General features: G+C 39.6%; 1 protein-coding gene across 4 annotated transcripts in view; it reads left to right on the top strand.

Annotated features, from left to right (window-relative positions):
• sox5 (SRY-box transcription factor 5) overlaps positions 1–25,502 on the top strand; it is a 293,062-nt gene that overhangs the window by 216,550 nt on the left and 51,010 nt on the right. For all 4 annotated transcript variants that reach the window (XM_052120818.1, XM_052120817.1, XM_052120819.1 and 1 more), the window contains one exon: positions 6,591–6,816. In XM_052120818.1, the coding sequence (XP_051976778.1) occupies positions 6,591–6,816 (226 nt within the window). The remainder of the gene's footprint in view (positions 1–6,590; positions 6,817–25,502) is intronic.

Raw genomic sequence — 25,502 nt, 5'->3', positions numbered from 1 at the left:
GTCATTGTGGAGTGTGAGTTCATGATGGGTCAGTGTAGTCATGGAGGATATAGGCAGTTATATCAAGGGTATTCGGTGGCTGACTGGTAAAATGCTGTTTTTTAAGGCTATATAAGATGGCTTAAGAAATATTTGCTGATGGAATGTGTGATAATTGTGTGATAGCATGTGCGTGTACGTGTGGACCCTGTTACCCCCATCCTCTGTCCTCACGTTGACACACACATGAGCTTTTAGTATCTCTTTAATGACCTTTTCCCCAACTTGCCTATCTCTCTCTGTTTCAATAAACTTGTGTGCACACAACAGGCTTTTGGAATTAATTTGGCTGTAAAAGAATATATCAGTACTTAAGGAACTTAACGGTAAGCTAATTCTCCAATTAACTTAATGATTATAGGGCATGCTGAACTCTGCAGTTTTGGAACCGTTTTCCACAACAAACCAAAGTCCTTGAGCTTTCACACTCTAGTGTTTCGGACGTTTTGGCACAGCAAACTCGACTGTCAGTGTGTTGTGTTTGTTAATGACAGTCAGTTTTCTGTCTTGTAGTCTCTTTCAGTTTTAAACTACTATATGTTCAGATTTGCAACAGGCAATGCATTTGTGTTTTCTGTAGAATAAAATGTTTCGTTGAACTAATACAAACACTAAAATGATTATCTTTATAATGTTAAAAAGATTTATACAGAATGTTATTATCATTATTATGTTTTAGTAGCATTGCAGTAGTTGTAATGTTGTGTTATTGTTGTCTGGAGGAGTAGACTTCTGTCTCTCAAGCTGACATGACAGAAGTGGCAAACATACACGCTCACTGTATTTAATGTGGATTAATAAAGCGTATCCGTCTCGAGCATGGGTGGATTTTGGGGAAAGCAGGCTGGCATGTGTGAGACATTAAGTTGCCCTGAGCCGATCCACGCTGACTGGCAGAAGAGTTGAGTGAGAGAGATTTACACGAGTGGGGACTCGGAGGGGCTTTGTCATGGCAATTGTATGAAGTGATGGGGAAGTGTAAATCGACTCGGCGAATCCCTGGGTAGCGCACAGCGGAAGATTACTGCTTTATCTTGTCATTGTAAATTAACACGGCAGTGGCGCACACGTGCTTCCAGCTCCGCTGACCTCTTCATCCAAAACGAGCGCTCTACTGAGAAAAAGAGCTGCACATTCAGAATGAAGGGTGCGTGCGCTCCTGGCACTCTTTAAACTCTCACCAGTTTTACTGGCGGGAAATAGAAGGATTTGAAATGGAAAGGTAGGAAGAGCTTTACATAGGGTAGTTAATAGCAAGGTGTTAATTAGCCCCCCTTTGTCCGGTAAACGAGGAAAGGCATTAAGGAAATTTGTAAGTTTAAACTTTGTTCATTTTGATAAATAGCTGTTGTCGATTCAAGGTTTGTCAAATGTCCATTCAAGTTCCTTAAAACAATGTTTTTTTTTATAAAAATAAATCAATAAATAATTATTGAAAATTACAATTTAATAATTTTGTCATATTCTAAAACATCATTAACCTTCCGAGACTCAGCGTAGCAGAATTAAACAGCAATTAAAGAATACCTTTTATTCAATTAAAAATGGTAAAAATTATTCATAATAGTGTCTTTTTTAGACAGTTAACACAGTGACTAAAGTCACACAATAATCAAATCAAAGCAAAATGTGCTTAAAAATCAAGACTTTTTCATAGACTGCTATTGTTTTCTGAAGTCACACAAAATTCACCTCAAAACTAAATATGCTTAAAAATGAAGATTTTTCTAATCAGTGACCTACAAACTTGTACAAAGAACATAAAAGTTAAATCTCTATCCTCTCTATGGTCTCAGCAGGTTAAACAACACATCTAAAACATGTATTTTCAAAGCTTTTATACAGTATATAACATATTTATAACATACTGTAAATATACTATAGAATAAATATGTACTATATATATATATATATATATATATATATATATATATATATATATATATATATATATATATATATATATATATATAAATATATATCACACACATAAAATATTTGTTGTTTTTAAGGCTTTGAAGTTTAATGTCCTTCCATTCTCACACATCAGTTATTAAACTAAGTGATGTATGAGGAACAATTTTGCTTCAATGGCATGCATATTTATTAGTGTTTTTGTAAATATTTTTTTTTGAAGCAGACATTAGGAAAGAATTTAGGACAACGGGGGCCTGGGTATCACAGCAAGTAAAGACACTGACTACCACACTTGTTGGATTCCTGGATTCACTTCCTGGATTCACTCGCAAGTTTGAATCCAGGAAGTGCTGAGTGACTCCAGACAGGCTTCCTAAGCAACTCATTGGCCCGGTTGCTAGGGTGGGTAGCATCACATTGGGTTAACCTCCTCATGGTTACTATAATGTGATTCTCGCTCTCGGTGTGGCGTGTGGTGTTCTGTGCGTGGATGCCGTGGAGAATAGTGTGGGCCTCCACATGCGCTAGGTCTCCGCGGTAACACGCTCAACAAGCCACATGATAAGATTCGTGGATTGACTGTCTCAGACATGGATGCAAGTGAGATTCGTCCTCCGCCACCCGGATTGAGTCACTATACTACCACGAGGACTTAGAGCGCACAATTGGTTTTAGGACCACACAATTGTTACAAATACAATAAGTTAAAATATCAATAAAGCAAGATGTTATCCTTTTATATAACTTAACTTGTATAATACTGTAGATTTGTCTGTGAACATTACATAAAGATTGAGATGAAACACTGTGAGACAGCGTGAAGTACCTGTGAGAAGTAATTTTTATCTGTGTGTTGGTATGTGCGCGTTCACGGCAGGATCAGAGCTGATAATAGCTCGGTTGAGCCAGGTTTAGAGGTGAGCGGATTGTGAACACACGCTAGAGATCAGCAACACAGGCTTAAGACAACAGACGAGGTGTCAGCACCACAGGAGAGGGGACATGTCCAACTCGAAAGTGTGTGTTTCAACAGCAGGGCTCTTGACAGTTTAACTGATAGCAAGCATGGAGGTTAGTTTCCTCTGTGCATGATGAACAGAAGCCAGAGAATCCCACGGCGTATATTGAGTTAGTCTCATTAGTGTCACATCAATGGCAGCGTGTACCTGCATGTACAAGTCACTACCTGTAGTCTCCTGTGTTAATAAAATAACAGGATTTAAGTTAACATATGGAAGTGTGCTCTTTTTTAAGTGAGAGAGAATGAAAGAGAGACAAACGCTCTGAGGGAAACAGGTTGGAATCCTGCGGAGAACAGGAAGAGGACAAACATAAAAAAAAAGAAAACAAGGTGGCATTCGGAGGAATGCTGGCATCTGTGCAGAAGGGAAAATATCGGGGAGAGAATAACTAGAGGGAAAAGAGGCGTTTTGCTTTCTTGGCAAGAGTTGAAGTGGGTTTAAATGTGCTCCTGTCACACATGAGTTTAAGAGGACAAAAGTTGTTTAATTCCGTTGCCATGCTGCAGAGTTTCGAGGATGAAGAGAGGGTCGCGGAGAGAAGCACAGTTTTGCTGTTTTCGATGAGAGAATTGACATCTGCACGACTTAAAGCAGAACCGCCCACACCACACAGAATGGCACATCAGAAATGCATTTAAATAAATATATACATGCGATGCACATATGCAAGCAGCTTTGCACACTTATTACTGTGAAATTGCATAAATGTACACACACATAATTTACGAAACGGATAACAAAAAGGCTAGATTTCGTTCTTTTTTTGGTCGCTCTCTTTTTCCGAGATGGCAACAGGGTACTTAACCTGAATATCAAGCATTCTGTAGACCTGTTACTCACACTGGATTATATTTAAAGATGCAGGGAAAGAAAGAAACGCATAAGCCGTTGAGGTTCCTGGATGTGAGCTCTACTTTCTTAAGAGCTAAATCAGACAGCCACCCTTGAAATCATCAATGGCGAATAAAACAAGGGTGATGCAGAAATGACCCTTCACCTGTCCGAGACTTAGTGTCACAGTGGAGGATGCCCCCACTACAGCATCCCCCACTACCATCTTACCTTAATTTCTATTCGGATTGTTTTCTAGACCTCTCTGTAGAAAGACGGCGAGAGCTGCGGTTTGAAGTATGCAGTGGATTAGATAGATTGGAAGTGACAGGTGTGACCGTGTTTTAAGATGCATGCCTTACTAAAGCAGGCGGAGAGAAATGCCTGCCACTCTCTTCCTCTCTCTCTCTCTTCCTTTCTCTCTCGTGCTCCCCTCTTTCTTCTCAGTTTGTTCTTTAACAGTGAGTTGACAGTTTTGTTTGCGATTGATTGGGTGATCTCACACTGCTTTGGTCAACACAACGTTTTATATGACTTTGGAATTCTCTTAATCCCAGTTTGAATGGCCCAACTGGAGCTGACAGAGAAGACAGGGATGAAATGAAAGGGTGTGTCAGAGGCATGAGGAATAAAAATGTGTTTTTTTTTTCAGACAGATTAGAAGACAGCTTTACAGTATCGTAAACGGGGGGAATCAGTATGCAAGCTGTCATATTGCGTGCACCGTAAAAAAGCCAGTTAAGATCTTTAAGCCTGCCAGTCTTCAGTCTGTTAGTGAATGAGTATTATCATGAAATGTCTCTCGGTATGTTTGCGTAGAGACTGAAATTGTTTCAGTCAAGTTTGTCCTATGGTAATTATTATCATAAAGATGATAATGTATAGTGAACAGTCAATCTGTTACATATCTAATATAAATGGATGTAAGTTTTGACAATCTGTTTAATGTCCAAATGAAAGTGGTTGAAATGATTTAACAAATAAAAACAAATAACAAATAGCTGGTACCTGAGATTAATTAAATTTGAAATTTTCAAATTTTAGTAAATTTTTATGTAATAAATACATTTTTTTATATATAAATAGAGGAAAGTAGAATTAGCACTAATATAAATGCTGAATAAAACACAATATTCAATTGTCAATACTCTTTCTTTTCCATAACAGAATTGTAGATTCATTTGATGTATTATTGAATCAGTTCTGTTGTTGATGGGCCAAATAACATCATTAAACCATCTCTCTCACTCTACAGATATAAATAAAGTCGTAATCATGCATTTGTCACTTTTCTATATCTTAGTTGAGAAAAAAGTCTTGTGTCATCCGTGTTGCATTAAGCTTTGCTAAACAAACCATCTGCTGCACTCTTTTCAACTCCTGAGTTAATGATTAAAAGCATATGCCATTATTAAAAACACAGCAGGTGATAAAACTTCACAGTGAGCTAGATCAGTTCTGTGAACTCAAAGACAAAATTGAAGTTTTGTGTCACTTTGGATGCAGGTGTCGTGTAATAGTTGATGTTCATTGTTGAGGTGTAAATCTGTTCAGCTTCAGTGAGATTATGCTATTGTCTGATTGGCCAAGGCAGCTGTCAATCACATGAGTGGTAAGGAAGATAATAGACGTGGATTATCCAAAGATTAACCCTGATTAACGGACATGGACTGTTGACCCTGTCTCCAAATACCTGACTTGTTTTGTAATTAAACTTCATAATGGAGATCCGGAGAACTGGGTGAAAGCCCAGGAACAGGCTAAAATGTGTAGTATTTGATACATTTTTATAAAACAGCATTGGTTGATTGCAATGTGTGTTACTGGCAAGTTCAACACAAGTCTCATGTCTTTGTATGAGATGGCGAAATCGTAAGATATCGTAAATTGTTCAATTTAAAATTGTATTCCCATAGAGATATAGGCATCACATTTTAGCTTGCTTCCTAACCAAAACTTTATTTTAAGAAAGGAAACATCTGGAAATATGTTTGTTAGGTTTAGTTTTAGGTTTGGTGTTTGGGTTTAGACTTAGAAAAAATTATAAGAATGCTCGTTGAAAAAAAACCTTCAGTGGAACTCAACAGTGATTTTATTATTAAAATCATGGTTAGGTTGAGGGTTTGAGTAAGGATTTAGACTTTATGGTTATGTTTAGGTTTGGGTTAGGGGTAAAACTTAAAAAAAATGTAATACTTTGTTCACTCGTTCGTATATTTCTCTCTGTGGGAGTAAAGATTCCAACTTGTACCATTTCGTACTAATTATTACTTGAATTATTACTACGGCTTGTCATGAGACTGGGTTGGGTAAGTTACTTGTTCAATCTTATTCTGAGCCACACTATGTAAGTAACCACGCAATGGAACTGTCATAAATTTGGACAGAAGATCAATGCTTGAAACATTGAATTTAGTGATTGATATCGCAGCTGTCTTGTTGCTCTAGAAGAGAAGAAAAAATGTGGTTGAAAAACTTGGACGTTCTTGTGTGTTTGGAGCCTATTCAAAGTAGAAAAACCTCCTTTCTCAGAGAAAGAGACAGTTGTCTGTGATGGCGAAACTTTTGCCACTAATGATTTTATCTAAGGAGACTTCAGACTGTAGAGAAAGACTTTCTATAATACAGATGGGTAGATGGAGATGAAAGTAAATACAAACATGCCTCAACACTCAAGAAAAGGAAGAAATAATTAGTGAAGGCCTGTTTATCGCTATGTATAACACTTCTTACATGCCATCTCACTCTCTTTCTGTCTTTTTTTCTGTCTGTCCTGCTCAGGAACAGGATGGCAGTAAAGGCCTGGACCTGAGCCCCTACCCCCAGCACAACTCGTCTACCTCACCCAGTAAACAGCAGCAGGAGGAGGGGTCCATGCGGCCGGGGAGTGAGCCCAGCTCCGCCGCAGCTCTGGGAACCCCGGAACGACGCAAAGGCAGCCTGGCCGACGTGGTTGACACGCTCAAACAGCGCAAGATGGAGGAACTGATCAAGAATGAGCCAGACGGTGAGTGATTATAATTGAATACACTTACACACACATATATTTGACAAATTTGTATCTGAAACGTAAGGTTGCTGCCTCGCTGCTCATCCAGTCAATGACTTCACAGGCGGTGTTTTTGTATGAAGGTACCTATTAAGGATTATTACAAACTTCCAAGGCACCATAATGTCATGTCTGATAATCTAAAACCAATTCAAGTGAATTTCAGCGTAAAAGCACCCAATATATGGAATTCACTCCCACTGACTCTTTCCAGCATCTTTAAGTTGAGTTTATGTCAACTTAAAACTTTTTTATTTTCTCAGTGTTATTTGTCTTTATGTGACATATATTCACTTTCAATGACTGTACATTGTTTATGTATTATTGTGTTACTATTATAAGCATCCTTGAGCTCTGGAACGGCGCTATATAAATTAAACATATTATTATTATTATTATGTTGAAATGATGGCATTTTTATTCTTTCCTCAAAATAAAACACATGCATGGGATTGTGCAATATCAGAGGCAGCAAAGTATACATCTATACTGTCTTTTAAAACAGATCAGATGAAGGCATCTTAGCCCATGGCCACTCTGAGATGTTTTCTGTTGAAACCACTTTGATTTTGCAATGTTTATGCCTCTCATCCACAGAGGAACTGCGTTGCCCTCCACCTAAAACTAAACCACTAAAACTCTAGTGTTGCATACTATAGATAATGAGTTTTCAACCGGATACAAATTGTACATTATGCAACCATTGGATTCAGATTCACACCTTGATGCCTTTCAAGGCTCCTTGATGCTTTTCAGCTTTCGGACACAGCCCTTAGCTATTTCTTTGACTGCCTCACTGTATCGGACAATCAGCAGACATGCACATTTGTGTATTCTTTTGATGTAGCGAAACTGCCGTGCAGTTGACTTGCAGGTGTGATGGATTCTGAGGAGTCTCTCTTTCTTCTCACATGCTCATTCTTTCTCTCTCTACTTTTATCATTCCTGACTAACAAATTATGCTTAATGAGAGCTGTTGATAAAGTCAGGCCTTTGTTTGAGCAGGCAGGGATCAGCTGTTTGGAGCTATTGTGTGCCACACTTTGCATATTCATTTCAGACTGATTACTGAGAGAGCAGCTCTCAACTCCTTCCACAGCATCTATCTCTCTCATTCTCTCTTACATCACATCACACCACACTCGCTCTGTAATTAGAGACCAGCTCTTCATGAATAATCAGAACCTGCTCCCTATGTGTATTACTCAATATGTGCTGACAGACAGACAGCCAGACAGACAGACAGACGGATGGACGGATGATAGTTGTACCTTGTAAAGTCCTAAACATGACAAATTGTTTTCCTTTAAGAAAATATTGTCCTAAACTGCCATTAAGTTTGCCTAACTGTTGCATCTAAAGGTTCGCCCTGTGCATGTTTACTTTTTTAAATTGTGAAATAACATGTTTATGGACTTATTTAGAGTTATCTAAAGATTCAGTTCATTAGCAGGCCCAGATGGAATTTGATAGATACTTTTTTTTTTTGCTAACTTTGGAGGGAAGTTTGCAGAATTTTCTACACTGTTTTGGGAGCTTATTTTGTGTATGATAGGCTGTGTATTTCTGCATATTTCTGATGCTGAATGCTCAGACACTTTAGGGAACTATTGAGAAAAGGAAAGAAAGGTAAAATGAATGTGGAGTCCATTAGCGAGAGGCTACAGTATAGTGCATTATCTCTACTTTCTGTTTAAATGTGCAAACAAAAAAAGCCCTGGTCCCTCAAGAAGCTCAGACATAGAGAAAGAGAAGCAAAAAAGAAAAGAGAAAACAGAGAGATGAAGAGAAAAGAGAGAAAGAGGAGGAGGTGGGCAGTGCATTGAGCCAGGGCTCTCATAGCCTGATAAAAATCCCTTTTCAACTCTCCTGTCCATTGTTTGCTTGTGTACCTCACAAAGACCATTAGCCGCAAACGGCAGATTATGATGAAAAATTAATGAATGCTTTAATCATTATGAAAGGGCTGTATTATTACTGCTCCCTTTCTCAATCTCTCGTCCCTCCATCTCGTTTTCACACACTGCTTCGAGCTGGATCAATCACATGCATTCACGTACACATGCTCATACACATTCAACGAAAGTCGGTGAAGAGTTGAAAGGTAGCAGCACTGAGTTGTGTTCAGAATGTTGAAAGAGTTAAGAGAAGGAAATGGGTCAGAAAACAGCAAGAGAAAGAGAGAGAGAGGGTTGTGTGTGTCTTTTTCCCTGTGTGAAATCAGAAGTGTGTTAGTCAGCGTGTTAGCGAGCCGTTTGCTCACCTGCCCCCCTCGCTCCACTTCCTCTCAGATAAACAACCAGAGCAAGAGTCATTTATTACATTGAAATACCAAACAAACTTATATTGGGTCAGGCTACTATGTGTGTGCGGATGTGTCTCACTGTTTGACCAAGAACACAACATTTGGCCTTTTATAATTGAGTGTCCAAGCCAGTCCCTTATCGACTGCCCTCAATGATACAGCACTCTGATCTGAACACAATTTTTATATTTAACAACCTGCCCCTCTCTCTCTCGTCATCGTTGCCCCACCTCTTTGGGCCGTCCTTCAGCCAGGCTTACAACGGGAGTTGGGCAGGAGAGCGACAAGAGGTGCATAATTAATAAGCCTCGTTCTGACAGTGTTGGATGAAGCACACCTGATGTGAATAATGCTCCATTGCCAATGTCTTAAAAACATAGAGCGTTTCCATGTGTGCACACACAGCACACGTTGTGGCCGACGGGCTAGAGGCCAGGCTGCCTCCCCTCACACTTGTCGCGGGCCAGGGAAGACAGGCCGCCAAGGACTCCGCCGCCCACACGCGTGTGGCCGTCAGACACCGCTCATGGCTGGACCATTCCTTTGACCATTTTACCACAACAATGCCAGATCCCCCTTTGTTTTGAACACCACTCCCCTTGGACACTTTATTTTCACCTTATACAGGGTCCCCGCGGGTCCTTAAAAAGTCTTGAAACGTCTTAAATAAAATTTTTGATTTTTAAGGTCTGAAAATGTCTTGAATTCTGGAATTTTCCATAAGGAGGTCTTAAATTTCATGTGGGATCTTAAATTTCATGTCCGTCTCGTCATTTTTATTTATTTTTTCGACCGCAATTTGACCAGCGCAACATTTGGGGGCAGCACTTCGTGGGTGCAACCTGCATCATTCCATAGGTGACATACGAGAGTAAGTGATTGATGAATGCGTTCCATCAACGGCATTTTGCGAAATCGCAAGCATGGGCAAATGTTTGTTTAATGACAATTGGTTGGAGGACAAAAAGTATCGGGGGTGACTGAAGAAAACAGCCAGTAATCATGAAGCGAGGTGTGCTTTATGTAAAAAGACGATACAGCTGGGGTCAATGGGCCACATAGCGCTCGATTCACACACGAAAGCATAGAAGTATGTGTCGTCGCAGGCAAGTAGTTTGCCCATAATGTTCTCATCGAGCACTTCGACCTCTCAGCCTTCCACAAGGCCGTCCACTTCAAGCAATGCCTTCGGCAGCTTTGCGAATGTAGCTACACTTAAAGCCGAAATACTGTGGGTATTTCAAACCGTAAGCCGCCACCACTCGTACACCTCAAATGAGGACATCCACCTAGTTTTTCAAGCAATGTTCCCTGACTCATAGTGTGCAAGTACGTTCACGTGTGGAAGGGGAAAAAAAACGAATATTTAGCACGATTTGGTGTTGCCCCATACCTAAAGAAGGAACTAATTTCACGGGCAAACAATGACGCTTTCATCATAATGTTCGATGAGTCCATGAACACAACAACGAAAACTAAACAGTTTGACTTGCACGTCAGACATTGGTCGACCGACGAGACCGGCACCCCGATTGTCAGGTCTCGCTATCTTGGTTCTCAGTTTTTGGGCCACTCAACGGCAGAAGACTTGCTGGAGCATTTTAAGGTAAGACTATCAAAGTAACATTTAAAATGCTTTGAATATGTTAAAATGCTTTGTGTGTTTTCATGTTATTTCCTAATGACTATTTGGGACAATATATTGAGTCATTGCGATTCTTGGATTGATTTCAATTTTTTCCTAATGCTTTGTGAATTGATTCTGAGCTTAGTTTTTGCAGATGGCGCTCTAGGCTAGTTTTTAACCGCACACTCATGCTCACGAAGAAGAGCGTTTGTGCGTTCGGCTGAGTCTGAGAATGTACTTGATATAATGCTTTTATGACACGAGATTATTGTAAACAGCCCACTGCAAACACTGGATAAGACACATGTCTTTGGTGTGAGAGACACGGGTTTGAATCCACTGTCAGACACCAATGTGTCCCTGAGCAAGACACTTAACCCCTAGTTGCTCCAGAGGCGTGCGACCTCTGACATATATAGCAATTGTAAGTCGCATTGGATAAAAGCTTTATAGGGAAGTCCGAAGCTGTTTCTCTATTTGTCATCCCATGTAAGCATGACTGTTTTCATGCTATTCTGTTTGTGTACTGTTATACATGTATATCTTTGGATTGCCAGATTGGCATTAATCCCATTGTTGACCATATTGGAAGTTTGATGCACAGTACTGAAAGTAGTTGCTGAACAAAGCACTTTTAAATACATTTCTGATCCTGATCTTTCCTACAATTGTCTGACTGGATCTTCATTCATTAGGTCTATGCATAGATTATTGAATGTGCTTGCATTTATCTGTGTCTGAAATGACATGGAAAACACTATCAGACCCTGAATTACATTTTCTTGGGGGAGAACCCCCAAACCCAGCTCAAGGCTATTTGGCAGCCACATTTACCCATAATTTAGATCAAGTATGACGAATACTTTAACTTTTGTGTATTTGTGGGCTTCTGTAATGTCCTGGGGCTGTCTTCCATGTCTTTTTCAAACTGCTATGAGGGGCCAGAATTTAGAAATTACCTGAAGTACCTTAAAAGCTGATAGTTTATACATAGTCAACCATGTCAGGGTTGTAAGGTGAATCAGCACTTGGTATAAAAGTTTTTGCGTCCCTTTGACCTGTTTTGAGCGTGGCTCTGGTGAGTTGTACCACAACACATCATTCTGTGTTGTTGCGCTGAACATTTTCCTGTTTTTTTTGTTGAGGTAAAGTCTTAAATTTTCCTTTTAGAGGACTTAAAAAGGTCTTAAAAGTTATTAAATTTGCTGTTAAAAAATGTGCAGATACCCTGCTTATATATATCCTCTGTCTGTCTGTCTAATCTTCTCTCTCGCATACATTAGCTGTATATTTCAGACAACTGCAGCAAGAACAGCGTGCTGGAGTGTGCTTGTGTGTTATTAGCTTTAGTAATGAAAAGAGGGCAGGAGGGCTGTCAGGGGTTCACAGGGAGCTCAGTCTCTCAGGGACCTGGACAACACACACACTCACACACACAAACACACCGTATCTCATCGGCACACAAACACACTCTTAAAGACTGAGCGCAAGTTGGCGATACCGCAAATGAACTTGACTTCATCCTCATGGTGAACTACTCCAAATCTTTGAGACTCTTGCTTCTTTGATGGTATGAAGGCCCTCCGCCTCCCCCTGCTCTCACTGGAGGAGATGTTGTCCTCACTAGTGCTTGGCAGTCTGTGTTATGTGGGGCACAGATGTTCAGGGTCTCCCGAGTGTCCACGTGTGTGTGTGTGTGTGTGTGTGTGTGTGTGTGTGTGTGTGTGTGTGTGTGTGCGTGTGTTCTGTGTGTGTCTGTGTGTGTCTGTGTTTGTCAGCCTTGGCGCTGGGCTGAGCTTGATTCATGGTCAGGGCCAAGCTTTGGTTCTCTGAGCATTGAACCTTACACACACACACAGACACACACTCACAGAAAGAGCTCTCAAGCTGAGCATACGTCACACAGCCCTTTGCAGACAATAGTCTCATTCAACTTCCTGTGCCACCTTGCCGATTTCAAAGCATTGCTCTGTTTTTTTGAGCATCCCGACCAGCCTGACACAGCAACCTTTGCACAGCCAATTGCACAATTGCAAATTGCATGTCTTTGAATCACTTGCCTTGTTTACATCACCTAGGGTCAATTTTTGCATTTCTGTTTAAGCCATGTTGCAGATGTTATGATCCTAGAATGTTGTAGAATGTTGCAGAATCTTATAAAGTTACCGACCAACTGGCGAGTAACTGGCCATACCCATTTTTACTCATATTTGCCACTTGGCGAGTGTTCATTTTGGATCCTGTGCTCATCTCTTCCCTACTTAGTGCCGTTAGATGCCAGATGGTTCTCATGAAGTAACAGCGTCGTCTTGTTTACGAGTTCTGTCCCCATTCGCACCGGATGGCCATGGAGTGAGCTGAGATTGATGGTTCAATTTAAACTTGACTAATTGAGTCCTTCTCCATGCTTCTCTCTCTATGCTTCAAAGACTGTCATTGGGTCAGCTCCTGCCTGGATGCTTCTATTATCTTATGCTGCCTCTGCTAGTCTGGGGTCAGTCTGGAGGTAGCTTTTAATGCGTTGTGGGCTGTAAGTTGTGTGACCGTACTGTTTTATAGCTTGACACTGAACTGTAGGGCAAGTCAAATGGTGTTTTAAGATCAGAGCGAGGCTACAGCCACAACGACGACTAAAACACACACTCTCACAGAGTGTACGTCTTTTGTAAGGCTTGTGTGTGTTTGGGAGGGGTGGTGGTGTTCAGAGGCACTGGGCCATTTTATAAGACAGTACTTAGGCTCTGTCATTGTTGGCCGAGGGCTCACGCATCCATACCCCTGAATGAGAGAGAAAAAGAAGGGCGGATACATACTTCCATGAAGAAGGAGGGTCTGCTAATCCGCTATACAACTGTTGCTGTGGAGTGCTTTCACAAACACACACTCACACATACAATATAATAGATTCACAAACGTGCATGCAAACACATATAAACACAGTTATGCAAAAATCGAATAAGAAAAACTACGGACTATAAATGCAGAACATGATACTACAGATGTGATAGCTACAGAAACTACAGGACACATTCTTGCACTGCATCTGTACAATTTTTCAATTGTTTGTCTTCATCTCTGTTCGGATGGGATTCATTTTCAGGGCATAATGTATGTCTGTAAAGTAATTATAACCGCGGAAGTCTGTAATGTTTAACGATTCGCAAGGGATAATTATATCAGTAGAAATCGCAGAGATTTACGCACTGCCATCACACAGAACTCGGAACATGTATTTAGGAGTGCTGATTAATTATGCATGGTATAATAAACACAAACATATGTCTGTGATTATTGGGAAGAATTGAATTTCATGCAAAATACAACACAACCGTCTTAAGCCGAGAGTGCTGCTTTTTCAAGTTAAATTTGCACATGTAATTTTGACATTGCAAAATAAAATAAAAAATCCAACACTCCCTCTATCTGTCATTGGTCGGGCGAACAAATAGTCCCACCCCAAACACGCCGTTGGATGATCCTGTGTTACAATGTGTGGCTCGTTGCCATGCTCAAACACAGAGTGTTAGCATCTACACAAGTGTTTACACATTTCGAGGCAATCAACCTACTAATGGCTGACTTATAGCTCTTATAGTCTCTTCAAAGCATTTTAATATAGAGAAAATTACACACTACACCTTTAAAGTTGAACTTTGAAAAAACACATCTTGAGGTTCTTCTGTTCCATTCTGTTGTTCTCCCTCTTGTTGTTTTTGAACATAAGAATGCGTGTAAATTGCCCCTTATGCTCAGATAGAATAAGAGAAACTACCAACTTTGGGACTGCATATGATATGCAGCCAAATACAGACAAATTCAGGCACACACAGTGTGAGGAGGGAACTCGATGAGCATCGAAAGTGTCTGTGAGGGAAGAGGGAGAGCGTGGGAGAGGGAACAACTTCCATATGCAATTTTCACCATTTGGGAGTAATTAGTGAGATGTATAAATTAACATTACGAGCAAGGTTTTCACAAGAGTTGTTTTTCATTATCTTCCCCTCACTCTCCCAAAAAATTGAGGGAAGTTGGTAGAAAAAGAAAGACTATAGAGAACAACGCAAAACAAATTCTATCAATGCTGATCCATAGAAGAGAACAAGAGTTCATGAGTAAGGGATATTATGTTTTTTTCTTTCAAATTATAAAGCTCTGTAGTCTTACTGTCTTGTCATCAAATGTCACATTTGTGTCTATATTTCACCTAAGGAATAAAATGTGCTTCTAAGAAAAATATATACTTAAAGGAAACAAAACTGAGAACACCATAATGTCTGCTGTGCTCTGAAAAAGCAACCTTTGGTCATTAAAAAGTTCCACTTAAAAATGATGAAATCCACAGCCCTTCTGAACAAAGTTTTGCTTCTGAATCTGTTTACCAAATCTAACACAACAAAACACCAGCTAATCTAACTCTCAGCCATTATCACACTAGATATTTTTCTCAGTAGCGCCATCGGTCTATAATGGGAAAAGCAGAAGATTAGACAATTGCATTATTTTTTAATTTACTTTTTTTTTTTTTTTTGGCTCAATCCAAGTCAGTGTACATTTCCTTTGAGGTTGGCAAAACAGCTGAACACATGAGAGTTAACAGGGCCCATTGTGAGCATGCTATTGTCCCTGTCTATGAAAGGCACATTCAAGTCAGTTGTATTGAATTGTTTGTGTCTGCCTTTCAGTTTATATTCTTCTGCTGCCTTGCACAAGACAATCAATAGGGATGAGCCTTCTCGCTGGATGGGTGATATTAGAGCTGAATGCCGCTTACTGGATGGGAAAAGCTGTCAGAGGACACACACACACACACATGCTTAAAGCCTTTTGGCATAACAGTGATGTGGTCTTTCTTACGTAGATTCTTAAGTGTGGGCTTCGGATTAGAGAATTGGAGATGGTCAGCTTTGTGCAGTACTTGTATGTGTGTGTGTGTGTGTGTGTGTGTGTGATTGTGTGTCTAAAGTTTTGTTATTGACCTCCTGGTGTGGTATTAAGACAGACACAAAGGCTGGAGGTTCATGAATTAGACTGTGGCTTTATAGCGGGTCTATTATATAGCTGACTGTTCCATAGCCACACCATTGTGGCTCAAGACTTGGACAGTTGCACACAGCCATCATAAACATGCATGAATTGGAAATGCTCCTGAGCCGTGATGGCTGAATAGAGAGTCTGAATATGAGGATTCCATATATTAGCAGCTCTGTTTGCTTGGCTGGATTTAACGATGTGCCTGTGAATTGCATAATATGAATATTCCTTACACAGACATGTAGAAAATGACAGAGCAGCTTCTTAAGACTCTTCTGTTTCATGAGAACTTCTGTGCTCATAGACATGCATGCAAACACATACACAATCAATAACTAAAAAATAAACTGTTCAAGCAAATAAAGTGAGTTCTTCGCATTTGTTTATTCATTAAACCTATAAAGCTCTCAGACGTGGAGCAGTTGAGTGATTCTTATGCTAATTTGCTGAGCACACCCATATCTATTAACATGCTAATTTTATTTTGTGTTAGTTGGCATTTTTGAAACTAATGCTAAATAATGGAATACAATATCCCATGAATATTCATCACAACTTTTCAAAACTGAGCGATTTTACTCTATAAAATATCACTCTCCTTTCAATCTCAGAGAGCTTTCCTAGTGTGTGGTGCACATGAGAGTTGCACTGACAACTATCAAACTGTAACATATTATTTGAGCACAGTGAGTGTATATCTCCAAAGGGAATCAAGGCAAGCAGAAATATGGCAATAGCATGGATGTGTGCATGGTTTTGCCACACGACTTTGGCTTGCTGTTGCATTGTGGGTAATTGCTGGCCAGTGGTTGATGGTTAGTTTGATGTGGCGGTAGAGGCCTTTCGCATAGCTCGAATGAAGTCACAAATCCTTTCCTCATCTCCATGCCCCTCTAAAGCTAAATCCCTTCTCTCCACTGTGCGCGCACACACACTTGAGCCTCGGCAGGTTTAAAAAGGGATATGTAAAGTAAATTACAAAGCAGATTTATGTGTATTTGCTTGGGTTGGAGGAGATTAGAGCAAACAGTGGATGTTCGCAGGCTAAATGGCAGGCACTGCATACATAGCAAGGGTCATGATACGAGGTCACCTGCACATACAAACACAAAAATGCTTATACAAAAGTCTTTGGACCGAAAACGTATTCTAGTGCAAAAAAAGCTAATCTCAACAAATATGGTGTCTCGAGATTCGTCCTCAAGGGGCGATAAATGTCTCTTTCAAAGGTCTGCTAGCTCTAAAAATATAAACAGCACCACTTGTAGTAACGCTGAGAATGCAACCTGTACTAGAGGTGCATCATGAATGGCATTTTTACACATTTTGCACAACAAGGTGAGAAATCGAGCTTGCCAGAAGAGCTTGTATTCGATGTTTAAGTGTTTGTGGTACCTTATTAGGTAAAGTATGTTTCAGGCATTGAGGTACACTTGTTTTTCTGCTTGCAGTTCTAAACACGATGCTCTCGGACTTTCAAAGTATACACTTTCGACAGCAAGCCCATATGGACATGTTCAGTGCATGTACACTACAACTGCTTAGTGACACTCTTGATGATGAAATGTAATTTCTTTAATGTGATGACAATCTAACCGTGTGCATGTCTTCCCTTCTGGTGCAGTAAATACAACACGTAATCTATTTAATGACACTTCACACATCTACACGGAAACACACACTCCATACATGCTCTCAACTTCCTGGTTTTGAGTGTATGGGACTGGAGGTTTGTAGTGGACACACCACAGTCCTGAATGAAGCTTCAGCAGGGGGTCTTTGAACATGGGGGAAGCTCATAATTAACCTCGGCCGTCCTGTGGTCAGGCAGCACACTTTGAATCTAAGTAATCTGTCTCCGCTGAGCAACCCAGGGTCAGTACCCATCGGCCTGCCAGAAAATAGACCCTTTATTTGAGCCAGATGTTCAGAAACAAGCAAGGGGGATCCTAGTCCTGCCTTCTTTCCCTTCATACCTCTCTCACTCTCTCTCTTTCTCTGTCCATTTTGACTCATTCCTATTCTGCCACTGTATTCTTTTTTTTTTTTTTGGCCCCTCTGTCTGATCCCTCCCTCCACCCCTCTCCAAATGTCCCATGGTAGCGGAGCACCCAGCACACTTCTCCTGAATGCTCCGGGAGAAAGAGCTCTAGCCTGGCTGCACGCCCAATCCTGATCCCCTGCCTGGACGTGGAGACCGCTGGAAGACTGAACAGGTGTTCTCCACTTTTTGATTTTAGTGCATTTGAATTAATCCTGTCAGCTCAGCTGTTAAAACAACTGTCACCCCCAGCTGCTAGTCATTTTGGGCTGGATCTGACATACTCCGCCAGTCTACGGCAGTTGCTGAAGACATACACACTCTCTCACCGTCTGTTTCCCTGGCCCATTTTCATGGCATAAAGCGATCTGCATACACATACATATAAAGGCACATATGCACAAATGCATCATATACGATGCACCTTGGCTCATCAGCATACTCAAAAGTGTAATGAAATGAATGTTCTAATATTGATCATGATGTTAAGAATTTATTAACTCCGTAGCATAATGTTTTAAAATCAGCAGTGTTCAATCAAAGCACATTGATCTTTGTAAGTTGCCATCTAACATAAGTGATTTAGACATGATGCAGTTTTTCCTACATTGTGTATTAGTGCATGTGATCTGTACATCAGATGACCTTGATGATTTCACACAGTTCTATAGATAGAGAATGGCAACTATAACAATGTATCATGGGGGCCTGTGTAGCTCAGTGTTAAAGTTCGCTAGTTCGAATCCCAGGGTGTGCTGAGTGACTCCAGCCAGGTCTCCTAAGCAACCAAGTACCTCTGTCTCTAGTAGGCATCTGGCACACACTCTTGTAAGTTTACCTTGATATCTAAACAGGGACAAACCACAGACTTCTGTTGTTTTATTATGAAGCTAATTTCAATTATTATAGACTAACCTAGACCCTTACTCCTAAAAGAATTGCATTTTTACCTTTGAAGACATTCATTGACATTCATTGAGGTTTTTTTTCAGATTCAGCTAACTTCTAAAGACAAAAGTGTAGCTAAGTAAACCCATGTGCACATTTCCATGTGTGCTGCCCATGTATTCTCTACTTTCCACTGCACGTATTCTTAATTATTGCCATTTGAACATTAGACCTCCTCTTCCTCTCCCCTCTTCACCTCCCGTCACCCTCTTCTCCTCAGAGATTGTTGTTCCTGGCGATCATTTGGATTGCTGTCAACCTCCTCTTCTTTCATTCGGATTCACACACCCCTCAGTTAGATATAGGTTACACATTCTGGCATATCTTTCTCACACACTGAAATATCTATTTACTTCTTTTTAATGCCAAGAGCACAGAAGGGGCTTAGGTAGCTCAGTGAGTAAAGACGCTAACTACCACCCCTGGAGTTGCAAATTCGAATCCAGGGCATGCTGAGGGAATCCAGGTTGATGTTCTCAGATGCAGAGGCATCGTCTTCGTCCAGTCTCACTATGCCACCACAAGGACTTAGAACGCATTGGGAATTGGGCATTCCAGAAAATGCAGTGGGTTAATTACTGGTGGATGATAAACTGTTGATTTGAATGAGCATTCAGAAACTCGGGCTGTTTAGTTTTGTTCCATTTTCATCTTGAGGAAATATGGTCCTTTTGAAAAGATTTTCAGGTGCAAGAAAACATAAGATTCATTAGTTTAGTTTAGGGGCAGCAGGTTTACTTTGACCTCATTCACAGGGCCAGGGCCCCTAATCTCCTTGTATGACTGTTCTCACCTTTGAGAGAGAGAGGGAGAGATAGAGAGAACGTAGAGAACAAATAAGCACTCTCTTGCATAATAGAATATATAGTTTGTAGTGTGTTTGGTATATTTTCTCAATGGCTTGTAACGTTTCGGGACTTTGGACCCATGTGAGCACACACCGACAGCAGAACAGGCCTCTGGATTTAACCCCAAACCTGCTGTTGTTTCTGCACATCAGATAAAACTCTCCATGCATCTTTAGTAAACTCACAATCCAGTATTATGCACATTAGAGCAGTGTTTCCCAATAATTGTTGTCTTTTGTACTCCCACAGCCTCATCAATAAGCCACAATAAATGTGTTCCTTGCAACTCATACTGCATATAATTTGAGTTTGTCATTCATATGATAAAAATGTACATTATTACAGTGTAATTTTACATTTAGTCTTTCAGCTGCAGTAAAAGCAGTTGATACTGTGGCTGAAAATAGACTAACGGTAAGCAAATTGCTTACTCTGAAATCGAAGCAGTTTGAGAAATATAGAATCTGCTATTTTATAGCAGAATTAAATTTGACATTGTTTGATTGGCTGAGACATGCTGGGATACAATTGGAAAAACGTTTTGTATTCTCAGCACTGTTGAAGAAATAATGTACTGTATGTTCCACTACAAGTGTCATCTACATAAATGTACATTAAATGCATTCCTTCAAATGACTATTGCGATTATAAAGATTAGTTATTTTTAATCATTTCATCCTTTTGACGTCCATAATATTCACACATTTATGCTATATTTTATACTGTAGGTTTTATTAAGCAAAATCAAAATCTTTCCTGTTTTTGATGCTTAATACTTGGGTCTAGCCCGGTTTTACTGCTGGGATAGTGTGTACTAATGTATGCTCAATATTTTTAGTTGGTTTACTATATTTGATGACCTCTAATGCACCACGTTCCAGTGCTTTTAATATCTTAACATTATTATGAGTACACTTTACAGACCCACACAGTAAGAGTTTAAATAAACAAATTAAAAGGGGATTTTAAAAGAAGAAATGGGCCACTGTGTTGCTGTCCCATACTTCTGCAAATGACTAACCAATAGAAATGCAATAGACCTTTTTCACAGACTGTGATGACGCATTTATTAAATATTGAGTGTAAATTTATAAAATTATGCTTTGTGTTATATTACCTAGGAATTTGTTTTCAAAAAATGAATTTCCACAGCTGCGAGGGGGTTTTGATTACATCTGCTGAGAGAGTGACAGTAAATTTGGCATCTTCACCAATTTTACTCTCTTAATTTACTTACTCTCTATTTTTTTTCCTCTTCTGGAAAGTCATTCAAACATAAGAATAGATATTTTATTTTGCTCTTGGAGCAAATGGTTAAATGAAAATACGTTTTGCAAACATTTACTTTTGCATTCCAAAACCTGGAGTGTGAAAAAGGTCTATATAGCTTGTAAGTGTACAGATATTCCCATGACCAACCTTATCAAGCAATCAAAGCTTTAACTTGAAAACATGTGAATTTACCACCAGCCCCCAACCCCAACCAACACCCCTCTTCCTGTCCTGCAGATGAAGAGAATGAAGGGATAGAGTTGGGATGTGTTGACTGTTGACTGGTGTGTGCAGGGGAAGGGCATGGGCAGCATCTTAGGAGCTGTTAACAATCATCTAATGCCTCTCACATGGCTGTCAGTATCTGGGAGCAATGGAGTCCTCACAATACCGGCTATTCTTATAGGGAGAGCATTTCAACTGCCCCAGGCACACTGAGACAACAGCAACGGCCAAATCCAGCCTAAATCCATTGTGTTTGCGTGTGTTTATGTGTACTTGTTGGGAAAAACATGCCTTGCAAACATCTTTAGATTTTGTACTTCCTGTTTGCTCAGAATAAAGCCATTTTTCTGAGTCATTCTGCTTATTGATACTGTATATATGTCTGCACCACTATTTATGCTGAATCATATTTTACACAAGTTATGAGCTTGCGGCTGAAGTTAAAAGTGCCAGGTACTGAGAAATACATGTGTCTGTCTGCCTGCCTGTCTGTCTGTCTATCTAACACTTTTTTTTCCACAGCTGTCAACAAAAACAAATGTAAAGCACAACCACTGTAGTTTGATTCATGAACAAATGAACTGGTTCTTTTAATGAATCGGTCAAAAAGACTTATGAATTCACAAGTTATTGGTTTAAATCAGTCAAACAAATCATTCACTGAGTCAGTTAGTGTGGTTACTGAATCAACATCTGTCTCACTAACTGAACTGTGAATCATTAATTTCATTTGTATCAGATTTGATTTGTGGCATTAAAAATATTTTTTTATGATATTAAAGGGATAGTTCACCCAAAAATGAAAATTCAGTCATAATTTGATTATAAATTATTATTATAACATTATTAAACCCTATGACCTTCTTTCATATGTGGAAAACATAAAATGTAAGGCAGAATGATTAATTCACCATTCACTTACATTGAATGTAAAAAAAGGCTCAATGAAAGTGAATGGTGACTGAGACTAACACTGCTTAACAATTATTTTTGTGTTCCTCGGAATAAAGTAAGTCATGCGGTTTGGAACAAAATGTGGGTAAGTAAATGATGACACACTTGTAATTTTTGGGTGAACTGCCCCTTGAAGCCTGTTTAATTAGTGACTAGTTGATAAAATAACAATTTAAATATGTTTCAAAAAAAGTATTGTTTTGTTAAGTATGTAGATAAGACCAATTGTTGGTCTCCATCTGCTGCAAAAACATAATTCTATAGTAAACACTGATGTACATCCAATCTTGACGGACAACACCAGAATAAAAGGCTGTCTATGAATAATCCACAAATTCTGTAAATGAAAAACAATGTGAAATTGGCAGTTGAATGTGAGGACAGAGGAAGCGTCTGATAATAAGGGTAATAACTGTATTTAGCTGCCAGGGGTAGTTTGTTATGACAAGAGGTTAAAATGGAGACTCTTGAGTGGGCCAGCCTTGTGTTTTTTGATTTGCCTCCAAAATGCAAAGCAGCATTATCATGGCAACCATGTCTACCGTGTGTGTGACAGCCCTATGACAGCTGCCTTCTGAAAGCCACAGCACACTTCAACATGACATACAGCGATTGTGATTTTATCAGACACCCGGCCTCTGCCGTGTGCTCAGACAAATTTTATATATTTATTTTGTTAGTTATTTATTTTTTCACGCTGTGCTTGTCAATATGTTTGTATGGTGGCGAGTTTGCGAGAGCAAGTGTTTCCGACCGTATGTACTGTATGTGTGTGTGTGATGCCTCAGTCCACAGCTTTTTTTGCTGTCCCGCAGTTAATGCATCAGAGACTCAGACGAACACGTTGTATTCTTTTGTTGTCATTTTAAAGTGATGTAATGAAAGCGGGTGGTGACAGGGCCCCGGGGCTATGACAGCGCTCTGCTGACTGGGCTGTGCGTTAGACGCGCTGAAGAGGGGTTATTGCCACGAGACAGATTGAAAGTGTCATTTTCCATTATAGAGCACACGGAGGAAGCACAAATATGCCCTGGCCTACTTTAACAGGATGCTTTTGACAAGAGAAATGTGCGTGTTCAGAGGAGAGAGGGGAGCCCTGAACCAAGCTTAACCCTTTTTTTTGATGCGTTGTGCCGGGATTCACACTCTAATGGTGAAATTCTGCTCTTGTCGGTATCTTCTCCCAATTTGGAATGCATAATTTCCAATGTGCTTTTTAAGTCATCGTGGTCGTGTAGTGATTTGCCTCAATCTGGGTGGAGGAGGACGAATCCCAGCTGCCTCCTCATCTGAGACCGTCAATCTGCGCATCTTATCACGCGGCTTGTTGAGCACGTTGCCACGGAGACTTCACGGCACCCACCGCGGCATCCACGCTCAACTCACCTCGTGCCCCACAGATGAACGAACCACATTATAGCGACCACGAGGAGGTTACCCTATGTGATTTTACCCTCCTTAGCAACCAGGCCAATTTGGTTGCTTAGGAGACCTGGCTGGAGTCACTCAGCACACCCTGGGATTCGAACTAGCGAACTTTAACACTGAGCTACCCAGGCCCCCATGATACATTGTTAAAGTTGCCATTCTCTATCAATTAATAAAGTTATGTGCACAAAACTAGGCAAAACCCCATATACTGTATGCAATGCCCAGTCTTAAGAGTATATTGTATTCCAGACTCAAGTGTCTATACATGGTTATTTGACATGAACTACTTATCTATTATAGTTTTATAACTGTTTAAAAGCACATAGCTAATTATTTTATCATTTGTATTGCTTCAGTTTGTATGACCATATTAAATAAAAAAGCTATATGGAATATTTGTACCTCTAAAAATGCACTTGTTATATCCTATTGGTACAATATTAAATGAACAAGTGAAGACAAAATGTAATTAAAAACAGTTAAAACAGTTAAAGAAAATGTTTTAAGCATTCACAGTATATAAAGTATATATATTCCTTTACATTCATATTAGTTTTAACCTCAAATCTAGCAGAAAGTGTCAGCTGCCCACATATAATACATCATTCTTATACTTTAGTATAAAAGTTAAGATGTAATCATGGTCAAGCCAGTTAAGCCAGTCAAGCATAGTGTGACAGATGAAGTCAACACTGAACCATATATCAGATATATAACTCTGTGGCCATAAATTAATGTGTAAATGTATGTACGATTGCATATATGTGTGCATGTCTGTGTGTGATACACCAGCCAGTTTTGAAGTATTCAACGTCCTCAGAGAACGTCTTAATTTTCTCAGACTTTCTCACACGTCGTGATGATTTTGCTCACATTCTTCTTCACAATGTCATGCCCTCCATGCAGTTATTTCAATCTGGCAGTATAAATTTGGCACTGCGCGAGAGGTGCCAGAATAAATTTGGCGGGAGTTTTGGTTCAAATCAAATTGGACATAAGCACCCACAACACCATCTGTCAGAGAAGGATTGCAGATATGTGAAGGGCACAATTCCGTCAGAGAAAAACCACTTTTTCAATTTATAATTCTCACCCCACAACTTTAGTTGGGAATTATTTTCTATTAATTTATGTCAAATTGATTTAGCATCATCCAACTCAAGATTAGAGCAGAAGAGCACAAGAAGATCTTTTTCTGTACCACAATGTGGAACATAAATGTAGATAGAAGCAACTTTAATGTTTTTTATATTTATATTTTATTATATTTTCTTTCAAATATTTCATATCCATAAAAAATACGCTAAAGTAATATGGGCCAATTTTACTCAGATTGTTGCAATTAACTGAATGCAACAATTTACATAATATTTTTATGAACTAATAGTATTCTTACATATTTTGACAATGTCTTGACAATGACAAATTCATATACAAACTATTTATTGTTATATTTAACATGATGTCATTTTTCTTAAAGCAAAATGTCATTTTCTTTGTCCAAAAAACCCCCAGTACACATGGAGAACAAAAAGGGAGTTTTTTCAGGCTAAATGTTTTTCTTTTAGTATTTTGTTTTAGAAAATTGTGTCTGTTTCCCTGGCAACTGCTCTTGAATGTAAAGGGAGTTTAACGTGCTGACCTTTAACTTCAGCTTTACCTCTTCCATTGACTCCACATGCTTCACACTTTACGACTTCACACAAACTGTAAACTCTCACCTTATATTTTTCTATCGCTCTCTCTCTTTCCCTCTATGTTGCCCTCTTTTTCTTTCTGTTTGTGTCACCTCTGTGAGACAGGAGCTGTTTTTGAAGGAAAAGAAGAAAGAAGACATTCTCTATGTGTGTGAATGTTTGCACAGAGTGTTGCCAAGCATTGCCTTTTCCTCCATTGGCACACATAATTGGGACTTTTAGCTTGAATGGTGGCTTTTGATGAGAGATTTGGTCGAATGTTTTT

The sequence above is a fragment of the Xyrauchen texanus genome, chromosome 47 (genome assembly GCF_025860055.1).
Source record: "Xyrauchen texanus isolate HMW12.3.18 chromosome 47, RBS_HiC_50CHRs, whole genome shotgun sequence".
Classification (NCBI taxonomy): Eukaryota; Metazoa; Chordata; class Actinopteri; order Cypriniformes; family Catostomidae; genus Xyrauchen; species Xyrauchen texanus.
The sequence above is the reverse complement of the archived record's forward strand: the minus strand, read 5'-3'. Positions and strand labels throughout refer to the sequence as shown.